Here is a 17,726-nt window from a genome sequence, read left to right as displayed (position 1 = left end):
GGGGACCGACTAAAAATTACCAATTTTTTCCCCTAATAATAAAAGAATTTTTTTTTCTCTTGTTAAATTCATCGCTGATGAAGCGCCATCGTCTTCATCACAGGCAAACCAATTGCTTTCTTCCACTATTTTATTTATAGTTCAGTACTATAATCCTTGAACTTGACTTGGGGATCATTCACCATTTAGGTATTTTTATGTGGTTCCAGAGAAATCAACAATCACAAAGCTTCATTACCTCCAAATTTCCATCTCCCTTTTATTCATTACATTTAATAAAGACAAAATGTAATTAAAATGAATTAATTTTCATATTTTGTACTTCAGGGACCGTCTACTAATTGCATAATTTTTTTGATCTTTTTATTTTACTGTATTGTTTTTAAAAATTTCACTGCTTTTAAGTTATTTTATAAAAAAAACTCGATAATTTGTAGAGGAAGGATTTTAAAAAAAAGTATGAAGTGTGGGACTTTTTACTGTTTTAATTCAGTAAATATAGTAGGAAATCTTATGTTAATTCAGATTTCTCTTTCCGAAAATCTTTCAATTCATTTCTTGATTGAAATGAAAAATTCAGTAATCTCAGAATTGTTACATATTATGAATGTAGGGACCATACGTAATAATTTAATTCTGACAAAAATGTTTAGCTTCAATACTTACTGCATTTGCATTTCAAAATTATTGAAAAAAATTTTTTAAACATTTTATTAAAGAAATACTGAATAAAGTTATAAAATTTAATAAAAATTTAATAGAGACCATTTGCTGATTGTATGTAATTATACTTCGGAATTCGTATTTACGCAATTTTAAAATGAAAAATCGGGAAAAAAAGAAGAAAAACATTTTGTTCAAAATAAAAAATGTTCCTAGTTTGATTTGAAACATATTTAATCAAAATTGCCTCATTATTTTACATAAAGTTAGTTAAAAAAAAAGAGAGAGAATTATTATATATTAAATGTTTGCAATTCTAAAAAGAGGCTAAATCTTTACTTTAGCATTTATTATATAATATTCATAATTTATTATATGATATTCATAAGTTATTTTATAATTTGTTAATTCTAATTACCTTTTTTAAATCTAAATTTTTTTTTTTCAATTTTAGTCTTTTCTTTTTAGTGTGATTATTAAAAAAAGTTTAATATTATTTAAGCATGTGCTCTTAAAGTTTAATTTAAACTTGTGTAGTTGATTAATGCCATTTAATAGTGCCATTATATTTATGCCATTATATATATCACTTAAATAGTGAATCTAAGAAAATATTTTCAAAAAGCAATTCTGGTAAGTTTAGGACAAAACTTTTGGTAACTCATTCAGAGCTTTACTAAACACTCAGTTTTTTTTAGAAGTTTTTTTTACTTATTTTGATTTATTTACTTATTTTTTTCTTCTAAATTTTTTGTTTTATTTTACTTAGGGTCACACTGATAGAGCACGACAGCGTTATGGTTCATCATCATCAATTCCTGACACAGCTTCGGAAGCTTCTTGTAGAAGTGATGCTTCTTCTCATTACAGTACTAGTTCCAGATTAAGTGCAAATGATGAAGAAAATAAAGAATATAAAAAAGTACCTAATTGCTTGTATATTTATTGCAGGGATGGCAAGTTTCTAATTTGGTGAAAAAAAACAGCTGAAAAAACAATGGAAAAAACCACTCTGGAAAGAATAATTTTCTTCCAAATCAAGGGGAAACAATGGAAGAAACTTAATTTCGAAACGAAATATGTCATATAAAAACTGTTATTTTAAGCATTTTATAGTTGCCATCTATTAAAAATAATGGCAATCTATTATAAATAATGTTATTAATATCCGAGCTATATAATATTTTATTTTTAAACTAGTGAAAATTAAAAAGCAACAATTCAAATGAAAAAAAAATTTATTGAATTGAACAGCTATAAATTAATTAATATGTGTAGCTTTTTAGTTTTTAATTAAGTAAATGAATATTCTGAAACTTATTTTTATAATTATTTAAAGAGTTCTCAAAATATCATAATCAAATTTTATTAATTAATACTATTTAATTAACAAATCACATACTAAACATGAACATTACTACAAATCACATATTGAATTTACAATTACTAATCAAGGGTGATTGTATTCCTGGCGTTCCTCTGAAATTTTCATAACATTCTTCCGGGTATAAAAATTGAGATCAGGGCAGGCATATAGTTTTTCTGGAAATATCGCAGAATCGCGTTACAAAAACCATTAGTTCTTGTTACTTTCTCTAATCGAAAACTTATAATCTGGCATGATTCTTATTCGGGTAATTTTAATATCAAGCATTGATTTCCGTATTTAATTAGCTTAAAAGTTACACTTTGCGATTCATATTCACGTGAGTTAAAAACCGTACATTGCGACTCTCATTTACGCGATTCAAAAACCAATATTGAGATTTGTACTTACACATTTTTAAAATTAATTTTGGGATTCATATTCACACGTTTTTAAAATTCAGTGCCGTGATTTGTATTCACGCAAGTTTAAAATCCAATGTCCCTATTCGTATTCACACATTTTTAAAATACAATATTGTGATTTGTATTCATGCTTTTGTAATATGCAACATAAATTTTTGTATTTATACGCAAAAATCTAGACATTGCAATTCATATTCATACAACTTTAAAATCCTTTATAGTGATTCATCTTAACTCTATCTTAAAATCCAATATCGCAAATTTTTTAAGAACTAAGATTTTTCTTAAATTAACTACTATAAAGTTGAGATATTTTTCATTGGTAGGCAATTTATTGACAAATCTTATTTCAGGAAATTATATTAATAATGAAACATGTATGGTGTATAAATTGGTATCTTTCTATGGACTTTTTACAAATAAAATTTTCATGGATTTTGACTTTGTGACAGACTTGCCCCTGGCTAATAGTATATAAATTTTTACAATTAAAAACTGTAGTAAAGTATGAATACTCAAACCACATCTTAGATAATGATATAAATAGATTTTAAAATTCTGTATAAAATAAATAATATGAAAACAGTTATTTCAAAAGAAAAGTATATGGGAATAACTTTTTACTTGCTGATACTATATTAAATTTAAGCCATACTTATAATACATGTTGAAATTACTGAATGCATTTTTTATTTTGATAGGTTTAATTTTATTGAAAGCATATTTTTGGCACATTTGGATGCTCCCTTCTTATCAGCAAAAATAAGCAAATTATGAACCCTATTCCATGCTTATGTTGCAACACCCCTCCCTGTTCTTTTCTCTATCTTTGAACTTTACTATAGCAATATACTTTTAAAACTTTTAGTATTAAATTTAAATATAAGATGTAAAAACAAAATTTATGTACAGTTCAATTTATAAAAATTTAAAACTCCTTGAAGAAATATTTTTCCAACTTTGTTCAAAATTTATCTTTGATTTCAAGTTTATAATTTTTCTAAGCGTTTCTAAATTTTTTGTTAATTTTTCTTTGTTTTTAAAATTGCAAATAGTTTTTTTTTTATTGTCTTACTTACCCAAATGGCACACAATATCGATCAATCTCATAAAATCGCCGATCATGACAAACAACATATGTTGAAAATACACTCGAGTTCTAAGCTTTTCAGCCGAGTTCCATGCTTGCAGGTTTGTGTATTTATTTTGTAATCGATGATGATTGAAAGATGACCTCACCTCACAAGTGTTGATACAATCAGTCTGTGATGTATAATGCCTCTGCTGCCGTGGAATTCTTAAATTTCCCCGCGGGAGCAATCCTAGTACATTTAAACTCACAATTGCATCCACTTTCTATGCATCTAATTATAATATCACGTGCAGACATCATTGTTTGGGTTTTCTATGCCTGCACAGTAAATGTATATAAATCAGCATGTCTTTATTACACTGGCTCTCACAATTTAGTTTACACAACCCTCTCGCCATGTAGTTTTCTCTGTCTGTGCTGTGAGCACGTGGAAATATCTGTTCATTGTGTTTATTTAAATTTAATGCATAGATTTTGTAACTTGCAGTTCAAGTTTACCAATGTTTTAAATCAATAATGTTTTATCTTTGTTCAGACGTTTCTCTGTTTGTTACAAATAACAACGCTCTGCTATCATCAGATAATGCTGGAATGCTTGATTCCCCCTATGTAATTGCAGCTTCTCTTGTATTATTTTTTACCATTAAGATCTATGTAAAGGCGACTTTTACTCATATTGTATAATATCGCAAATATGATATAGATCAATGTTGTAAAAAATGCTTTGGTTGTTGATCGATATTTCATAGCATTTACAAACACTGTGGAATGTCAGCCAACATACTCATAGAAAATTAGTATTTGAAAATATTCAGACCTGTTGGTACAACGGAAGCGAGAAAAAACTGGTAGGTAATAAGATCATCTCTAATTTCTTTTCAAAAGAAATAAAATATCCTTCTTAACCAAAACTTTCCTAACACTTTTTGCATCTTTTGCACTTTTTGCATACTTTTTACAAGCAAAATCTCTTTCAGACCTAATTTTTTTAAAAAGATTGGAGAATTTTTTCCTATTAATTAAACACTTCATCATAATTTACTGTCTTCTGGAAAAGAAGCAGTCTTGTATGTATAACTTTGAATCTGTCTTGGTAAGCAGGAATATTTTTTCCCCAAAACTAAGGCAAGGATGAAATGGCTAAGACACCAGTTTTTCTTTTTTCCTTTGTATAAACAGCCTGTTTTAATTTTAATTTGCCATTTATTTTAATAATTTTTGGAATAATATGGAAAATAACTGAAATGAAATCAGACTACTTCCACTTATCTTTTTTGTTTTTTCAATTAAATTCAATATTTGTTTTAACTTTATTTTAACAGTACCTGAAATTTCTGCTTGAAAAAAGAACCTGTAACTAAACCTAGATAAAGAAGTACTGTACATGTAGAGTGAGTGAGAAGAAAAGCATGATTGTTTTAATGTTCTTGTTAAATTTATTTAAAAAATGGCATAGGTTATAACTCAGTTCTTAAATGTTTCCATGATAACATAATAGTAACAAATTTTTTTTTTTAATTATGTCAATCTTCAGTTAAAACATATTTTCTCTTTTTAACATAGACTTCAAAAAGCTGCCTAATGATGCCTTTCCTAATAGTTAATGAATAGAATTTTAAGGCATAGTTTATAATTGTGAAGAGGTATGACATATGGCATAATTTTATTTTGTTCCAAACAGTTTTATTGTGTTGTTTTATTTTGTTCCAATGTATTTTGACAATAAGAAATAATGCGGAAAAAAAGTACAAAGGTTTTTCCTATTAGAATAGGTAAAAGCTAAAAAACATTAGCATTTCAAAGACAAAGAATTTTAAAAATGGAAAGATCTTGCAGTCAGTTGCATTGGCATTAGTTGAGCATGGAAAAGCCTCGAACTTCAGAGAACATGGAATATGATTTAGTTGTTTTAATTCATTAATATCTATAATCAGTAAAACACAGGAAATAAAATTGATGAGAGCTGTAAATTTCACACTAATGCAATGACATTTAAGAAAAGAAAAGAAGACATTGTGACAGTGGTGCTCCCTCAAGATATTTACAGAGTTTTTCAAGTTTTGTGCATTAACTCACAAGACAATTTTTGGCAGCAACAAAGACAATGTTGAAAAAAAATTTTTTACTCGTATCTCATCTTTATTGTCTTAGATGCCGACCTGTAATCAACAGCTTCTTACAATATTTAAAGCATAAGTGATATAATATATTAAGGTTAACTCAATTTTGCCCACACTTAAGCAATTCACTGCATGATTATTGTGTCTTTTTAATGTATTTAAGTGTGTACATTTATTGTGTGTACATAGTAGTAGATAAAATCAATCAAATCAAATATATTAAATCAATAATAAAATTATAAAGTATAAAACTTACTACCACTAAGTATGCTAAAAAAATCTCCTGATAAATTGGTAGATATATGAATGCAGTTATGAAACATGCTAACTTAAACTTTTAAAACTCAAAATTCCAAATAAACAAAATAGGAATTTGTTATTTTGAATAAAATTTCAGCGTTCAGTTAATAAAATAGTAGCGTTTGGAAACAAAAGAGCTAAGACAATGTACGCAGTTATATATTTATACACAGAAGAATCAACAAAATAAAAACAGTGAAAATACCTGTCTTGTAAAATCAAAAGTCTAAAAGTGGCTATCGTCATTAGAATCTGAGCATCCGGAACCATTGAGTTAGCATTGAGCATCCGATCATTGAAATTTACTGAAGTGTTTGAATATTGATTCCAGCTCTCCTCCATGTATCTTGAAATTTCAAACAATTCCAACGATCTATATAAGGATAGAACCAATCTATTAAAAAAAATTTAACAAGCCAAGCAGTTGAATTTACATTCTTGCACTGTTGATTATCAGTCATCTTAACTTCACATTCTTGCTTTTTACACAGTTTTGGGGTAAATTTTTCTCTGGGGTGGGGGTAAAGCTAAAAATGTAAGTAATTTAAGTATAAATTTTTTTTAAAAAACAGCATGCAAAAGTGCTAAACAAAGTTTTGTTTTAAACTTTATACGATTTAATGTTCCCTACGATGTAACTACTTTAAATTAAAGTGTTTACAAGTTCACTTAAATATAGAGTTAAATTAGAAACTTACTAATTTTTTATCTGCATATCAGTATGCAGAGATAAAAAAAAAATTTTATTTTACAAATTTAAATTAATTACTTTTTTTCTTACTAATTGTTAGGAAGAAATTCTATTACTATTACATTATGAGAGATCAAAGTCTCGTACGAAAATTTTAAAAAACAGTAGCAAATTTACCAAGCATAAATTAAAAGACATAAGTTTTAATTAAAATTAAAGCCGAAAAAATATTAAATTTTCACTTTATTTTTTTAAACAAATGCACTATAATCATGTTTATAACTAAATATTATTACTCATTATTATTTTAAAGTGGTAGAATATAAGTGGTAGCTTCATCAAAAAACAAATGTAAAAATGTCATACTTCTTTTTCACCACTATTTGTATTTTAATACGAGGTTTCGACCCCTGAATCATTATTTTCAACTCCTTATCAACTAACCAAACATGGTTTTACTTATATATCTTGAACAACCTATAAGACTTCACTCATTACAGCCATTTGGCAATAAAACTTGCTAGATCTCATATGCAAAAACAAACAAACTGATAGCACAGTTATTTCATTCTTCGTATTATCATTGAGAGACAAAATGTCTATCCATATACTTATTTTGTAAATAAAAATGTTAAATTTTAATCTATGATCATTTCTTTAAAAAAAAAACTAAATAATTGATTATGAAATAAGAATATACCCACTGATTTTTCAGCACACATTAAAGATTGATTGAATTAGATTGTTTTTATAATTACCTAAACATAAGCTTAAAAGTTCAACTTATATGAAAAAAATTCATTGAAAAGAATGTCACTAACAAAACTTTTTATATGCAACTTGAAATAAGAAATAGTTTTTTGCTTTCAAACTTTGCATTTAATTATAATTGTATGATGAAAAGTAAAAAAATATAATATACTGTGAATTTTTAAAAAATTCAATCTGAAATAAAACATTATTAAAAGCACTAGAAAATTTTGTACTAGATATCACCATGTTACAGATTAAGCCTACAGCATGGACTAAATAAACGGATTATTAAGTATATAAATCATTCAAATTATTAAATGTATACGTGATTATTTTTATTGTTATTGATTGTTAAATAGTTTTATGAACCATACTAAAAAATATTTAATACCTTCAAAAATTTGCAGCAAGTAATGGTATACCTCTTCTCTCTTCACGGCGTAATGCAAAAAGCAGCATCATCCATTACATGGTCCATAATATGTAGTTTTATTTACAAATAATTACAAAACAATATTTAATTTTGATTTTTTTTTTACCTTTAAGCAAATTTGAACAATTTTTGCTTTTTAAACTTTTTTCATAGAATTTTATCACTGAATTAGCTTCCTATGAAGTAAATTAACTAACATGAGTTAATTGATAACTTTTTATGAAATTTAGTTATCGATGGACGCTTTACAATATTGTCGCCTGGCTGTCTCAAATACTTTCCACATTCTTTGACGTTCTTAATATCGATCAATATTAAACAAGCATATTACAAAATCTCTGTGCTACTTGGGTAAGCATTGCTATTGCCCTTCTTCATATCCATGTAAGCAAACCACAAACCCCTTCCCCTTTAGATAATTAAGCAATGTTTGAATGCTACCTAATCTGCAGGAGGTACATTTTTTCCTCAGTAATTTGAAATCCTAAAACTTCTCTTGGATAAAAGTACATTTTTTAGATAAAAGAATATTTTATAAAAATTATTTGTATTAATTTTTGTTTTTTAACTTAAACTTATAATTTTAGTGTTATAATTTTTGGTGGGAACTATGGTTAAAAATTGTTTTTACTGTTTTTATTCCAGCCCAATTCCTCATTTTCATTTATAAGAATAAAATAATTGATTTCATAGTCCCTTTTCTTTCAAACACATTATACGTTCCTCAATGATGATAACAATCCTCTCAAATTACCACAGATCTTACAAAAACATGCTTTTATCTATTTTTTATAATTTATAATCAACTGATTTTCTTTCATTAAAATTTTTTATTTAATAAATTTTAAATTTTCTGAGTCTTGCATGTAGTGATGTTCACTTTAATATGTTCTGCCCACAAAAAAAACCTAATAAATGTGAATTAAATTATTCGATTTTCAAGTTCTAAGCAGTTCAATGTACATGTCTTAAATATGCTAATTAATTAGTGCAAGCAATATGCAACTGTTAAATTAGTCGTAAAAAGTACTATCTCTTACAGAATGTTTTTTTACCCTCAAAACATGATGGTTCAAAGTCAGCAAAGTGATTAAAAGTTTAAACTCTTTTCAGTCTTTGAATAAACCCTTTAACATTTGACACCCTTTAACGCTTATAAAACAAATAGTGTTTCAAAGGTATTTTTAAAAGCAATTGTTTGCCCTTCAAATATTTTTTAAATAAATCATTTCTCATTGAAATCGAAGAGTTTCCTCTCATATCTTTTGATGATTTTTGAACTCATACGTATGGTTAAATATGAGTTCAAAATAAGGCTGACATAAAGGTTAAGTTGCCATGATTCTGTTTAGTGTTGATTGAAGCTATACTTACTCCAGTCATGATACACTGAAATATTTTAATTTCTAAACAATTTGCTTCTTGGGACTTTTGATGGCAATGTAATAAGTGATGCTTAGTTTTGTGCCAAATCCAATTGTTTAAAAACATAAAAAAACTTCTTGCAAACACTTTTCTAACTATGCATAATTAGACTTATCTTAATATTATATTTAAAACATATGCTTTAATTCGAAAGTCTTAAAAATTATTCACATTTTTACCTCTTAGGTAACATTACTGAATATAATATCAGCTATGTGTAAAATAATGATTTACACATAACTAGCTTTTTAAAGAATAAGAGTAACAAAGTTTGTTGAAGTCCTTCTAATATTTAAATATTTTTAGCTAGAATATATGCATCAGCTTCATAATTTTTTTAAATAGAATTATATATTGTTCAATGATTTTCTTATTTTTATCAATATCTGTTTTTAACTATGGGTGCATTGTTAATTATTACTACATGTTTCATAGTTTTGAGTTATTTACAATTTTTTCTTTTTGTAGCTTTATGAAGAAGTCAAGAAGGAGAATGACTGCTTAAAAGAAAATTTAAAAAAGACAGAAGAAGAGCTTGAAAAAACAAAAAAACAACTGCAGAAAATGTCACAAGTAATTATTATTCTATTTGAGCATTAATTCAAATAGTATTAACAAAGAATCATTCCAGCAACACTGAAGTTAAACAACTTTTTTTTAATTTACTTTGTGTCCTAATTTTTTCTTGATACAAGTTTAAGAGTCAGGGTTTTCATCACAGGAAAAAAAAAATGGAGAATTTTTCACTTTTTTCTTAAAACAGTGTGAGATTTCTTAAAATTAAGTAAGATTTCTAAAAATTATAAGAGAACACGAATAAAAGCAATGATGATTTATTCTTTAATTATACAATTACAAACATTTTTAATATCTTTTTTTTTTGATGCATTAAATATTTTTGCCTCATCATCACAAGGAAATATTCTATGTCTATGTTTTTATCAGGCTGCTACTATTTTATTAATCTAATTTAAATTAAAAATATAAGCATAATCCATACTAATGAAGATAAGTTACTTAAATAAAGTGAAAGCATGCTACACTAATTGCACCTACATTTACCCACTCAGCTCTTCAAATGATTCCTTTTTGCAAATGTGTAATTGGTACACAATTTTTTTATGACTATCCTTGTTTCTGAATTTTAGTTTCCGCTTATTCTATTAAAACTTATTATATCAGTACCTTCAATCTGGAAATATATCCAGATTACTGAATTTTATAAATGAAAGTGAGAAAAGAAAACTAGTTGTAAATTAATAATCCAGTTAACATGCAAAATATATAACTAAATCTCCAAACTACAAAATCAGAACAAAAAAAGAAAAAGTAGGTCTTAACTAATAATTTAGTTAATATGCAAAATACATTCAAATTGCAGGAAGAAAAACGTAGCTCTAAACGATTAAATTTAGTTAAAGTGCATAATGTATTAAATTCCCTGAAATACAAAAATTAAATATAAAAGAAAACCTAATAGTAATTTAATTATTCAGTTAAAATAGAAAGTTCAACTACATTGCTAAAGAAAAAAAAAAGGAAAGAGGAAAAAATGTATTTCAGATCAATTCCTTCAGTTAAAATTGAAAGTATATCCAAATCGTGGGCAGTTCGAGGATGTGGCAAAAAAAAAACACACATTTTTAATGGAATAATTCAGTTAAAATGCAAAATATATTAAAAAAAATGAAATATGAAAAAAAAAATAATAAAGATAACAGTTTTAACACAACTTTTCTTCAGTTGAAACGCAAAATATATCCAAACAGCGAACATATCTACAAAAAAAAAAAACACAATATAAAAAATTCAGTTAAAAGGAAACATTTTTCCTTATCAAATTATTGAAATACAAATAGAGGGAAAAGGAAAAGAAAAAACTTTATTCTGTTCAAATTATTCAGTGAAAAATTCAACTAAATCGCTGGAATAAAATAGTTAACTAATGATTCAGTAAAAAAGCAAAATGCATAAAAATCGCTGAAGTATGAAAATGGAAGAAAAGGGGGGGGGCACATTTCAAAAGTAATCAATGAATCGGATAAAATTCAATGTACACAAAAAAGCGAAATAAAAGCACAACGAGGATCTAAGTGAAGAAAAAGTGAGCAACGATCATTTACCTTGAACTTGTATTTAATAAAGTATCAACTGGCAAGAATGATGCTAACCAAACCCTTCTTTGCCTCAACTCGTCAAAAGAACGTTGAATAGATATTACAGGCTATTTTATGGATTTTGTGGTTAATTTTCATTTTCCTAGTGGAACGGAGTTCCCTTTCATAAGTAAATATAGTTTTTGAAATGCAGTTGCAGTAATGTTCGTTTTAGGCAAATTTTTTAAGCATCTGTCATATTTTCTCAGTTCATTTAATACGGAGAATGAAAATACATGAGAAAAATAAACTATTTACTTCGAGTTGCAGAATTTTTAATAAATAGTAAATTAAACTTTTCTCTTTAAAATAATCTTTGACAGTTTTAAAAATAGATTCACGTTTGGTATCTTCAATCAAGCTTCTTGCAAAAAGCATTTCTTGAAATATTTTTTCTTCCTTGAAAAACTGGACGTAGGCCAACAGCAAGGCCTCATTACTTGCAAGGTTGACTCATAAATTTGAAGGGAAAATTCATTGGTTATTAAAAGTTTGCCTAAGGAAACTTCAACGTCTTCAGCTATCTTATTAATTGGTTGCCACACTGTATTGTTGCTTAATAGGATATTTTTGATTACATTGAATGGGGCTGGGTGGTGTGAAACTGTTTCTAAAACTTCTTTGACAACCAGCAGTATAAATTTTTCTCTGATGGTATGAAAAATTCGTAGCATTTTGCGATGAGCTTGCTGGAAAACCTGAGACAGAAGGTGCCTTCAGAAACTTGTCCTTGCTGTTCGCGAAAAATGACAAATCTTTATTTGGTTTGTCAGGATGAATTTTTTGCAAATAGGACAGTTTCATAACCTCATTAGATAAAACTTCGTTACAAAGTAAACATATATGTCGTTGAGAGTTTAACGGTGATTGAACAAATCCAAACTTCAAGTATGTGACACTGTATTGCCGACACATCTTTCTGTTAACAAACATTGTTGGCGGAAGCAAAATACAAAAGATGAAAGAAAATGAACTATTCCTCAAAATTAATAAATAATTTACGCTAAATAACTGATTTGTGCCTGCACCTGGCCCAAAAAAAATATTAAATCGAATCGAAACTGGGGGGAAACACTGACAAATCCAACATTCATCCTAAAAACTCATGCACTTTGCCAGATAGCTTAAATGTGGCAAAAGCAACTGACTCATGCTTTGGATTGGAGAATAGATGTCGCATAAGTTCGTTTTATTGCTGGTGCAAATGCTGAATTGGATAATCTAAATTTGTTATACTAATTTAATCTTTTTTTTCTTTAATATTAATTTTATTTATTAAATTTATATGAATTTAATTATTTTATTTGGGAGTAAAATTAAATTTGAATGACCAAACTTGCTCATCACCAAATTATATTGATGCTAATAATTATAAATAGTAATTTAAAGTTCTTTCAATGTTTTTTTTTTCAACTTTCAAATTGATTTTCAATAACATGATTTATTTTTAGAATAATACTTCAAAGTCTTCACTGAGTGAAATTGAGAAAAAGGTAGGTTCAGAAAGGAAGCTTATAATATTTTATCCTACTTTATTCACTAATTTATTATCTGAATAAACATAAATTTTAACTAAGTCCTGTTTTTTTTTTCAAACTAATAAAATGCTGTAAAAAAACTATTTTTGTTCAAATGATATTGTTTACTGTTGAAAACATTGTTATTTTAAACTCATTTATCAATTTGTTGCATTATAATAAAGTGATCACATTTGTTAGATTAATGGTGAAGCATAGTTTTTAAATTAAGACATAACAAAACAACTTTGTTAAAATTTGTAGAACAAGTCAAAAAAACTTTATGTTAATAAATCTAATAATTTAAAAATTTCGAATTAGTCTTAAAATGTATTTTTTACTAGTCAAAATAAAATATTGCTAACAAGTAAACAACTTTTTTCTACAATTATTCATAAGTAATTTTTTTCACCCAAAAATCTTTTTCTATAATTTTGAAGAAATGTCAGACAAATGTTGTTAAGTTGGTTAGTCTGATCCAAACAATGACCACTTAGTCATTACATGATGCCGTTTATCTATATAATAAAACATTAGATATTTTTAATAAAATTTTTAGTAAGCAAAAGTATTTTTTAAAATCCTTAATCTTATTGTACTGTGTAAGGTACATTATATGTAAAGTTACTAAAATACTGTTTCTAATCATACTGTAGGAACGAAGAAGTCTAGAAAGAAAAATATCTGAAATGGAAGAAGAAGTTAAGGTAAATATGTTGTTAATTTCTTTTGCATGTTACTTATTTTATGTTTAATTAATTTTGCTTGGTTTTATCAACAACTTATTTCTAGTTTGTTTAATTATATGTCGATTGTGAGAAATGAATAATAATTATTACAATTCTTTCGATATAATTAATTATTTTGGTTTTCAAAATGCATGATTTTATTCATGTTTTTGTGTGTGATGCTGACAGTACCTTAAGTATTTTAAATATGCAATTCTATCTGGTGCTGTTTATAGTTTTAAGGTTTTAGTTGATTTTTTAAAGTCAAACCCAAGTTTAACCCCCACAAGAAATTCACGGTTGTGTAACTAGCATATTGGGTGCCCTTGGCGTAATAAAAATTTGCAGCCTTTTTTAAATCTGAAAGTCGTCATTTCAAAGCCCATTAGTTTTCTTTGTGAAGCCATAATGAAATATTACTGTTTTAAAAAATTTTATTAGTCAAGGGGGAAAAATTATAAGAAAACACCAATTTTACTGTCAATTATAACTTATTGAAACACTGACTAAAAGTGATCAATATGAAATGATAAATTAAACAGAAAAAAATAATAGCCGCAATCAAGCAATTTTCTCCTGTACATATCCATTTTGATCCACTATGAAAAACCTATTACCATAGTACAGGAGTACCTATATTATGTTTTGTACCTGTTAAAAATTTCAGCAATAACCAAAATACCAGAAGTACTAATTACCAATTGTAATTAAGCATTATTGGGGCCAATAATATATGGTGATTAGTTTGCAGTTCCTCTTCATGAATCAGTACCTTTTTCTCTATTGGCATTGTTTTTAGTACAAAACATATTTTCTTTATTTCAATTACTGTTGATTTATAATATTTTAATTCTATGGAAGCACGTTTTAGAAACACAGCCATAAGCAAAACAAACATGTGTTTTCTGATAACTTTAGGAATACTAATTCAATTTCGTAGCATTGATCTGCCAGCCATTCAAATTAATAACTGAGCTTGTAAAAATAAGTAAACATTTTATGAATACGCAATAAAATCTTAAACAAAATCGTCTGCAATTTTATTTATAATAAAGCCTTATGCTGAAGAAATCATTTTTCAAACAGCTCTTAAAAATGGACTAATGGAAATTTTTAAATAATTCTTCGGATAGGGGACTAAAATTGCTCCTTGTAGTTGATGTCCTAATTTCAGAATGCCAGCACCAATGGTTCCGGAGGTTTTAAAAGATTTGAAAGAGCATTAAGCTACAAGGACTGACATTTCAACACAAAAAAAAGTTTTAAAGCAAAATTTTTTTGTTTTTAAATTTTTTTATGAATTTGATTATTTTGGACGATGCTATATCTTTAACAGTATATGTTTTTAACGTATACTGTTAAAAATATTGGTCAAATTTATAAAAACCTTAATAAGGTGTTTACATTTGATTGGCCAATACCTTTTTACTCAAAATTAAGATTAATATATTACTTTTAGATTAATTTTTCAACTTACAATGTTAACCTCCTGACTATAGATAATCTTTTTTTTAACTATATACAGACATGGGAACATTATTTTTTAAATGTAACAAGTAAAAGTGCAAATACTTAAAGCAATAGTGACAAGTGAAATGTTAAAATTTTAATTTTGAAAAGTAACGAGCAAAAAGTATAAATAAAAAAGTTCTGATTTTAATGTACTTTTTGAAGAAATCAAAAATTCAAAATAACCATGAATATAAACAAATGAAGGAACAAAGTATAAAAAATTTAATTGAAAATATATTGCATTTTAATTTAAGTGTTATAAATTTTATTTAAATGTATAAATTTAATTTAAATGTAGAAAAATTTTAAATAATTCATTGAAATAGAGAACAAGAAATCAAAATTCAAAGTTTGCATAAGCAAAAAATTTTTTAAATTTATCTTAATTTTTGTTTTAAATTCCAAATCTTTAGAAATTTTGGTAATTGCCAACAAGTAATGAATTTATTTGTGAGACAAACTCGATTAATATTATAACTTTTGTTTTAAAAAATTAATTAAATATAAAAATTGTATTCATATGCCTGAACTGAATTAAGAGTTATCTTTCATTAATGAACGAATTTTTCAAATTTTGAATTATATTAATTTTTCAATTTGCAATATAGATATGTCATATTGAATATGTATTAAAGAAATATTTTTCAATATGTTACATTTTTGCTACAAATACTTGTACTTTTTCAATGAAAAAAGTAACTAAAAAGCTACTAAAAGTACTAAATTTTATAAGTAAGAAAGTATAAGCAAACGTACATGATTTTTACTTTCATTACAAGTAACAAAACTAAAAGCATTGCAATGTATGTATATATTTTCTATTTAGATATTGTTAGTTAGACCATATTTAGTATTTCTATACAATTATTGATACGTGTATAATTTTTCTTGTTCTAAGCTATCTTTCAAAGCAACTTTTATCCCACTAGTAATTTTAAAATGTGAACATACTGTTTTTACTAGTCTAAAAGTTAAGCTTGTTTTGCTCGAAAATTTAAGTGTAAATTCTGTATAATAATAAATAACTGAAACAAAATACTTTCCTGAGCAAATGTACTTCATAAAATAACTAGTTTTAATCATCCAAGACATAAATATAAAGAAACAGGAAGAAAAAAGATACATCTGGGTGTCATAGACAAAACTATAAATTTAAAGAGCCACTCTATCACTTGGCATTAAGCAGTGAATTGGGAAAAGCTACACAAAAATTTGAAACGGTCAATACTAGACTTTTCCGCTGCACATTAATCTTATCATTTTTACATATTCAGGACCCTTTACCCCAAAAGAAAAGAAATTATTCTGAAATTCTAGTATAACCAACCTTTTAAAATAATTTCTAGCCAGGATATAGGAAAATATATCTTCTATCTTTGCGTTTACGTCATCTTTGCATCCTCTTCAGTTTGCTCCTTCCATTTGTTCTAGGTCTTCCTTTGGATCTCAACCCTCCCAGTTTTTCTTCTAATAATCTTTTTCTGAGTCTTTTCTTAGGACATGTCCAAGCCTTTGGATTCTTTTTATGCATATCCTTGTTACTATGCCTGGTCTCTTATATTTGCCATAAATCTCTTTATTTGTTCTGATCTTCCAATGCCCATTTTCACAAATGTCACTGAAAATCTTCCATAAAATTTTCCTTTGGAGTCCATGTCTTAGATCCTATTGGTTTAATTATTGCTCTATAAATAAAAATTTGAAATTTAATGTATACTGTCTTAAAATTTTTTGTAAAGAATAATAACATCTGTTTCCAGCAGCTATCCTTGTTTTAATTCCTAGAATCTTATTAGTTTATGTAACTAGCTATTCCAGGCATTTTAATTATATTATTCTTCCATAGTAATTTTTTTCATAGTTACGATAATTGATATTTTGGTATTTTTCATTATTTTCTGTTTTTATTATATATGTTTTAGAACTTTAACATGTAAGCCGATTTCTTTTGAGCATGTAGGCAGATCAGGAATGCATTTTGGTTTCTGCTTAGCAGTACTAAACTATCAGTAAATACGAAATATTGTCAGGTACAGGGGTTGGACAAAATAATGGAAACACTTCTATACTAACATATTTTTTGATCTTTAATTTTCGTTATTCTATGTAATAATTGCACAAAATTTCATAAACCTAGCTTAAACATTTACGGCGACATTTTTATAAAAAAAAAAACTAATTTTTTTGTCTTTAAAAATATTCAGTAAAATTAAAAAACTTTTGAAGCAATTTAAAATTAATTGCTAAATTATTGCTGTAAAATTTGATAAAAAGTTGTTTAAAACTGTGCAAGATATGAGTAATTAAAATAGTCCTTTTATACAGCGCATGCATGGAAAAAATTTAAATCTGTTTTTTCTTTATTTTATGGTGAATCATATTTAGCAACTAATAAAAAAAAGTCCGATTTCAATATTTTAAAAATCTAAAAAGTTTTTAAGCAATTTTCTAAGTAGTTTTCGTACTTTTACAAAGAAAGCTCAAAATGATGAGGGGTTTTCCATATACTTTATTTGTGCTATTAACAAGATTTATTAAAAATGA

The 17,726-nt window shown here is 26.4% G+C and overlaps 1 protein-coding gene across 6 annotated transcripts in view; it reads left to right on the top strand.

Annotated features, from left to right (window-relative positions):
- Positions 1-17,726, top strand: part of LOC107455797 (protein phosphatase 1 regulatory subunit 12B) — a 187,288-nt gene that overhangs the window by 149,119 nt on the left and 20,443 nt on the right. For 4 of the 6 annotated variants that reach the window (XM_071187602.2, XM_071187598.2, XM_071187599.2 and 1 more), the window contains 4 exons: positions 1,433-1,585; positions 9,738-9,842; positions 12,877-12,918; positions 13,599-13,649. In XM_071187602.2, coding sequence (XP_071043703.1) covers positions 1,433-1,585; positions 9,738-9,842; positions 12,877-12,918; positions 13,599-13,649 — 351 coding nt within the window. The remainder of the gene's footprint in view (positions 1-1,432; positions 1,586-9,737; positions 9,843-12,876; positions 12,919-13,598; positions 13,650-17,726) is intronic. The other 2 variants (XM_071187600.2, XM_071187601.2) reach the window with 1 other exon arrangement.

The sequence above is a fragment of the Parasteatoda tepidariorum genome, chromosome 11 (genome assembly GCF_982258835.1).
Source record: "Parasteatoda tepidariorum strain Cologne lab strain chromosome 11, Ptep-v5.0, whole genome shotgun sequence".
Classification (NCBI taxonomy): domain Eukaryota; kingdom Metazoa; phylum Arthropoda; class Arachnida; order Araneae; family Theridiidae; genus Parasteatoda; species Parasteatoda tepidariorum.
Note: the sequence above shows the minus strand (reverse complement) of the source record. Positions and strands in the feature narration are given on the sequence as shown.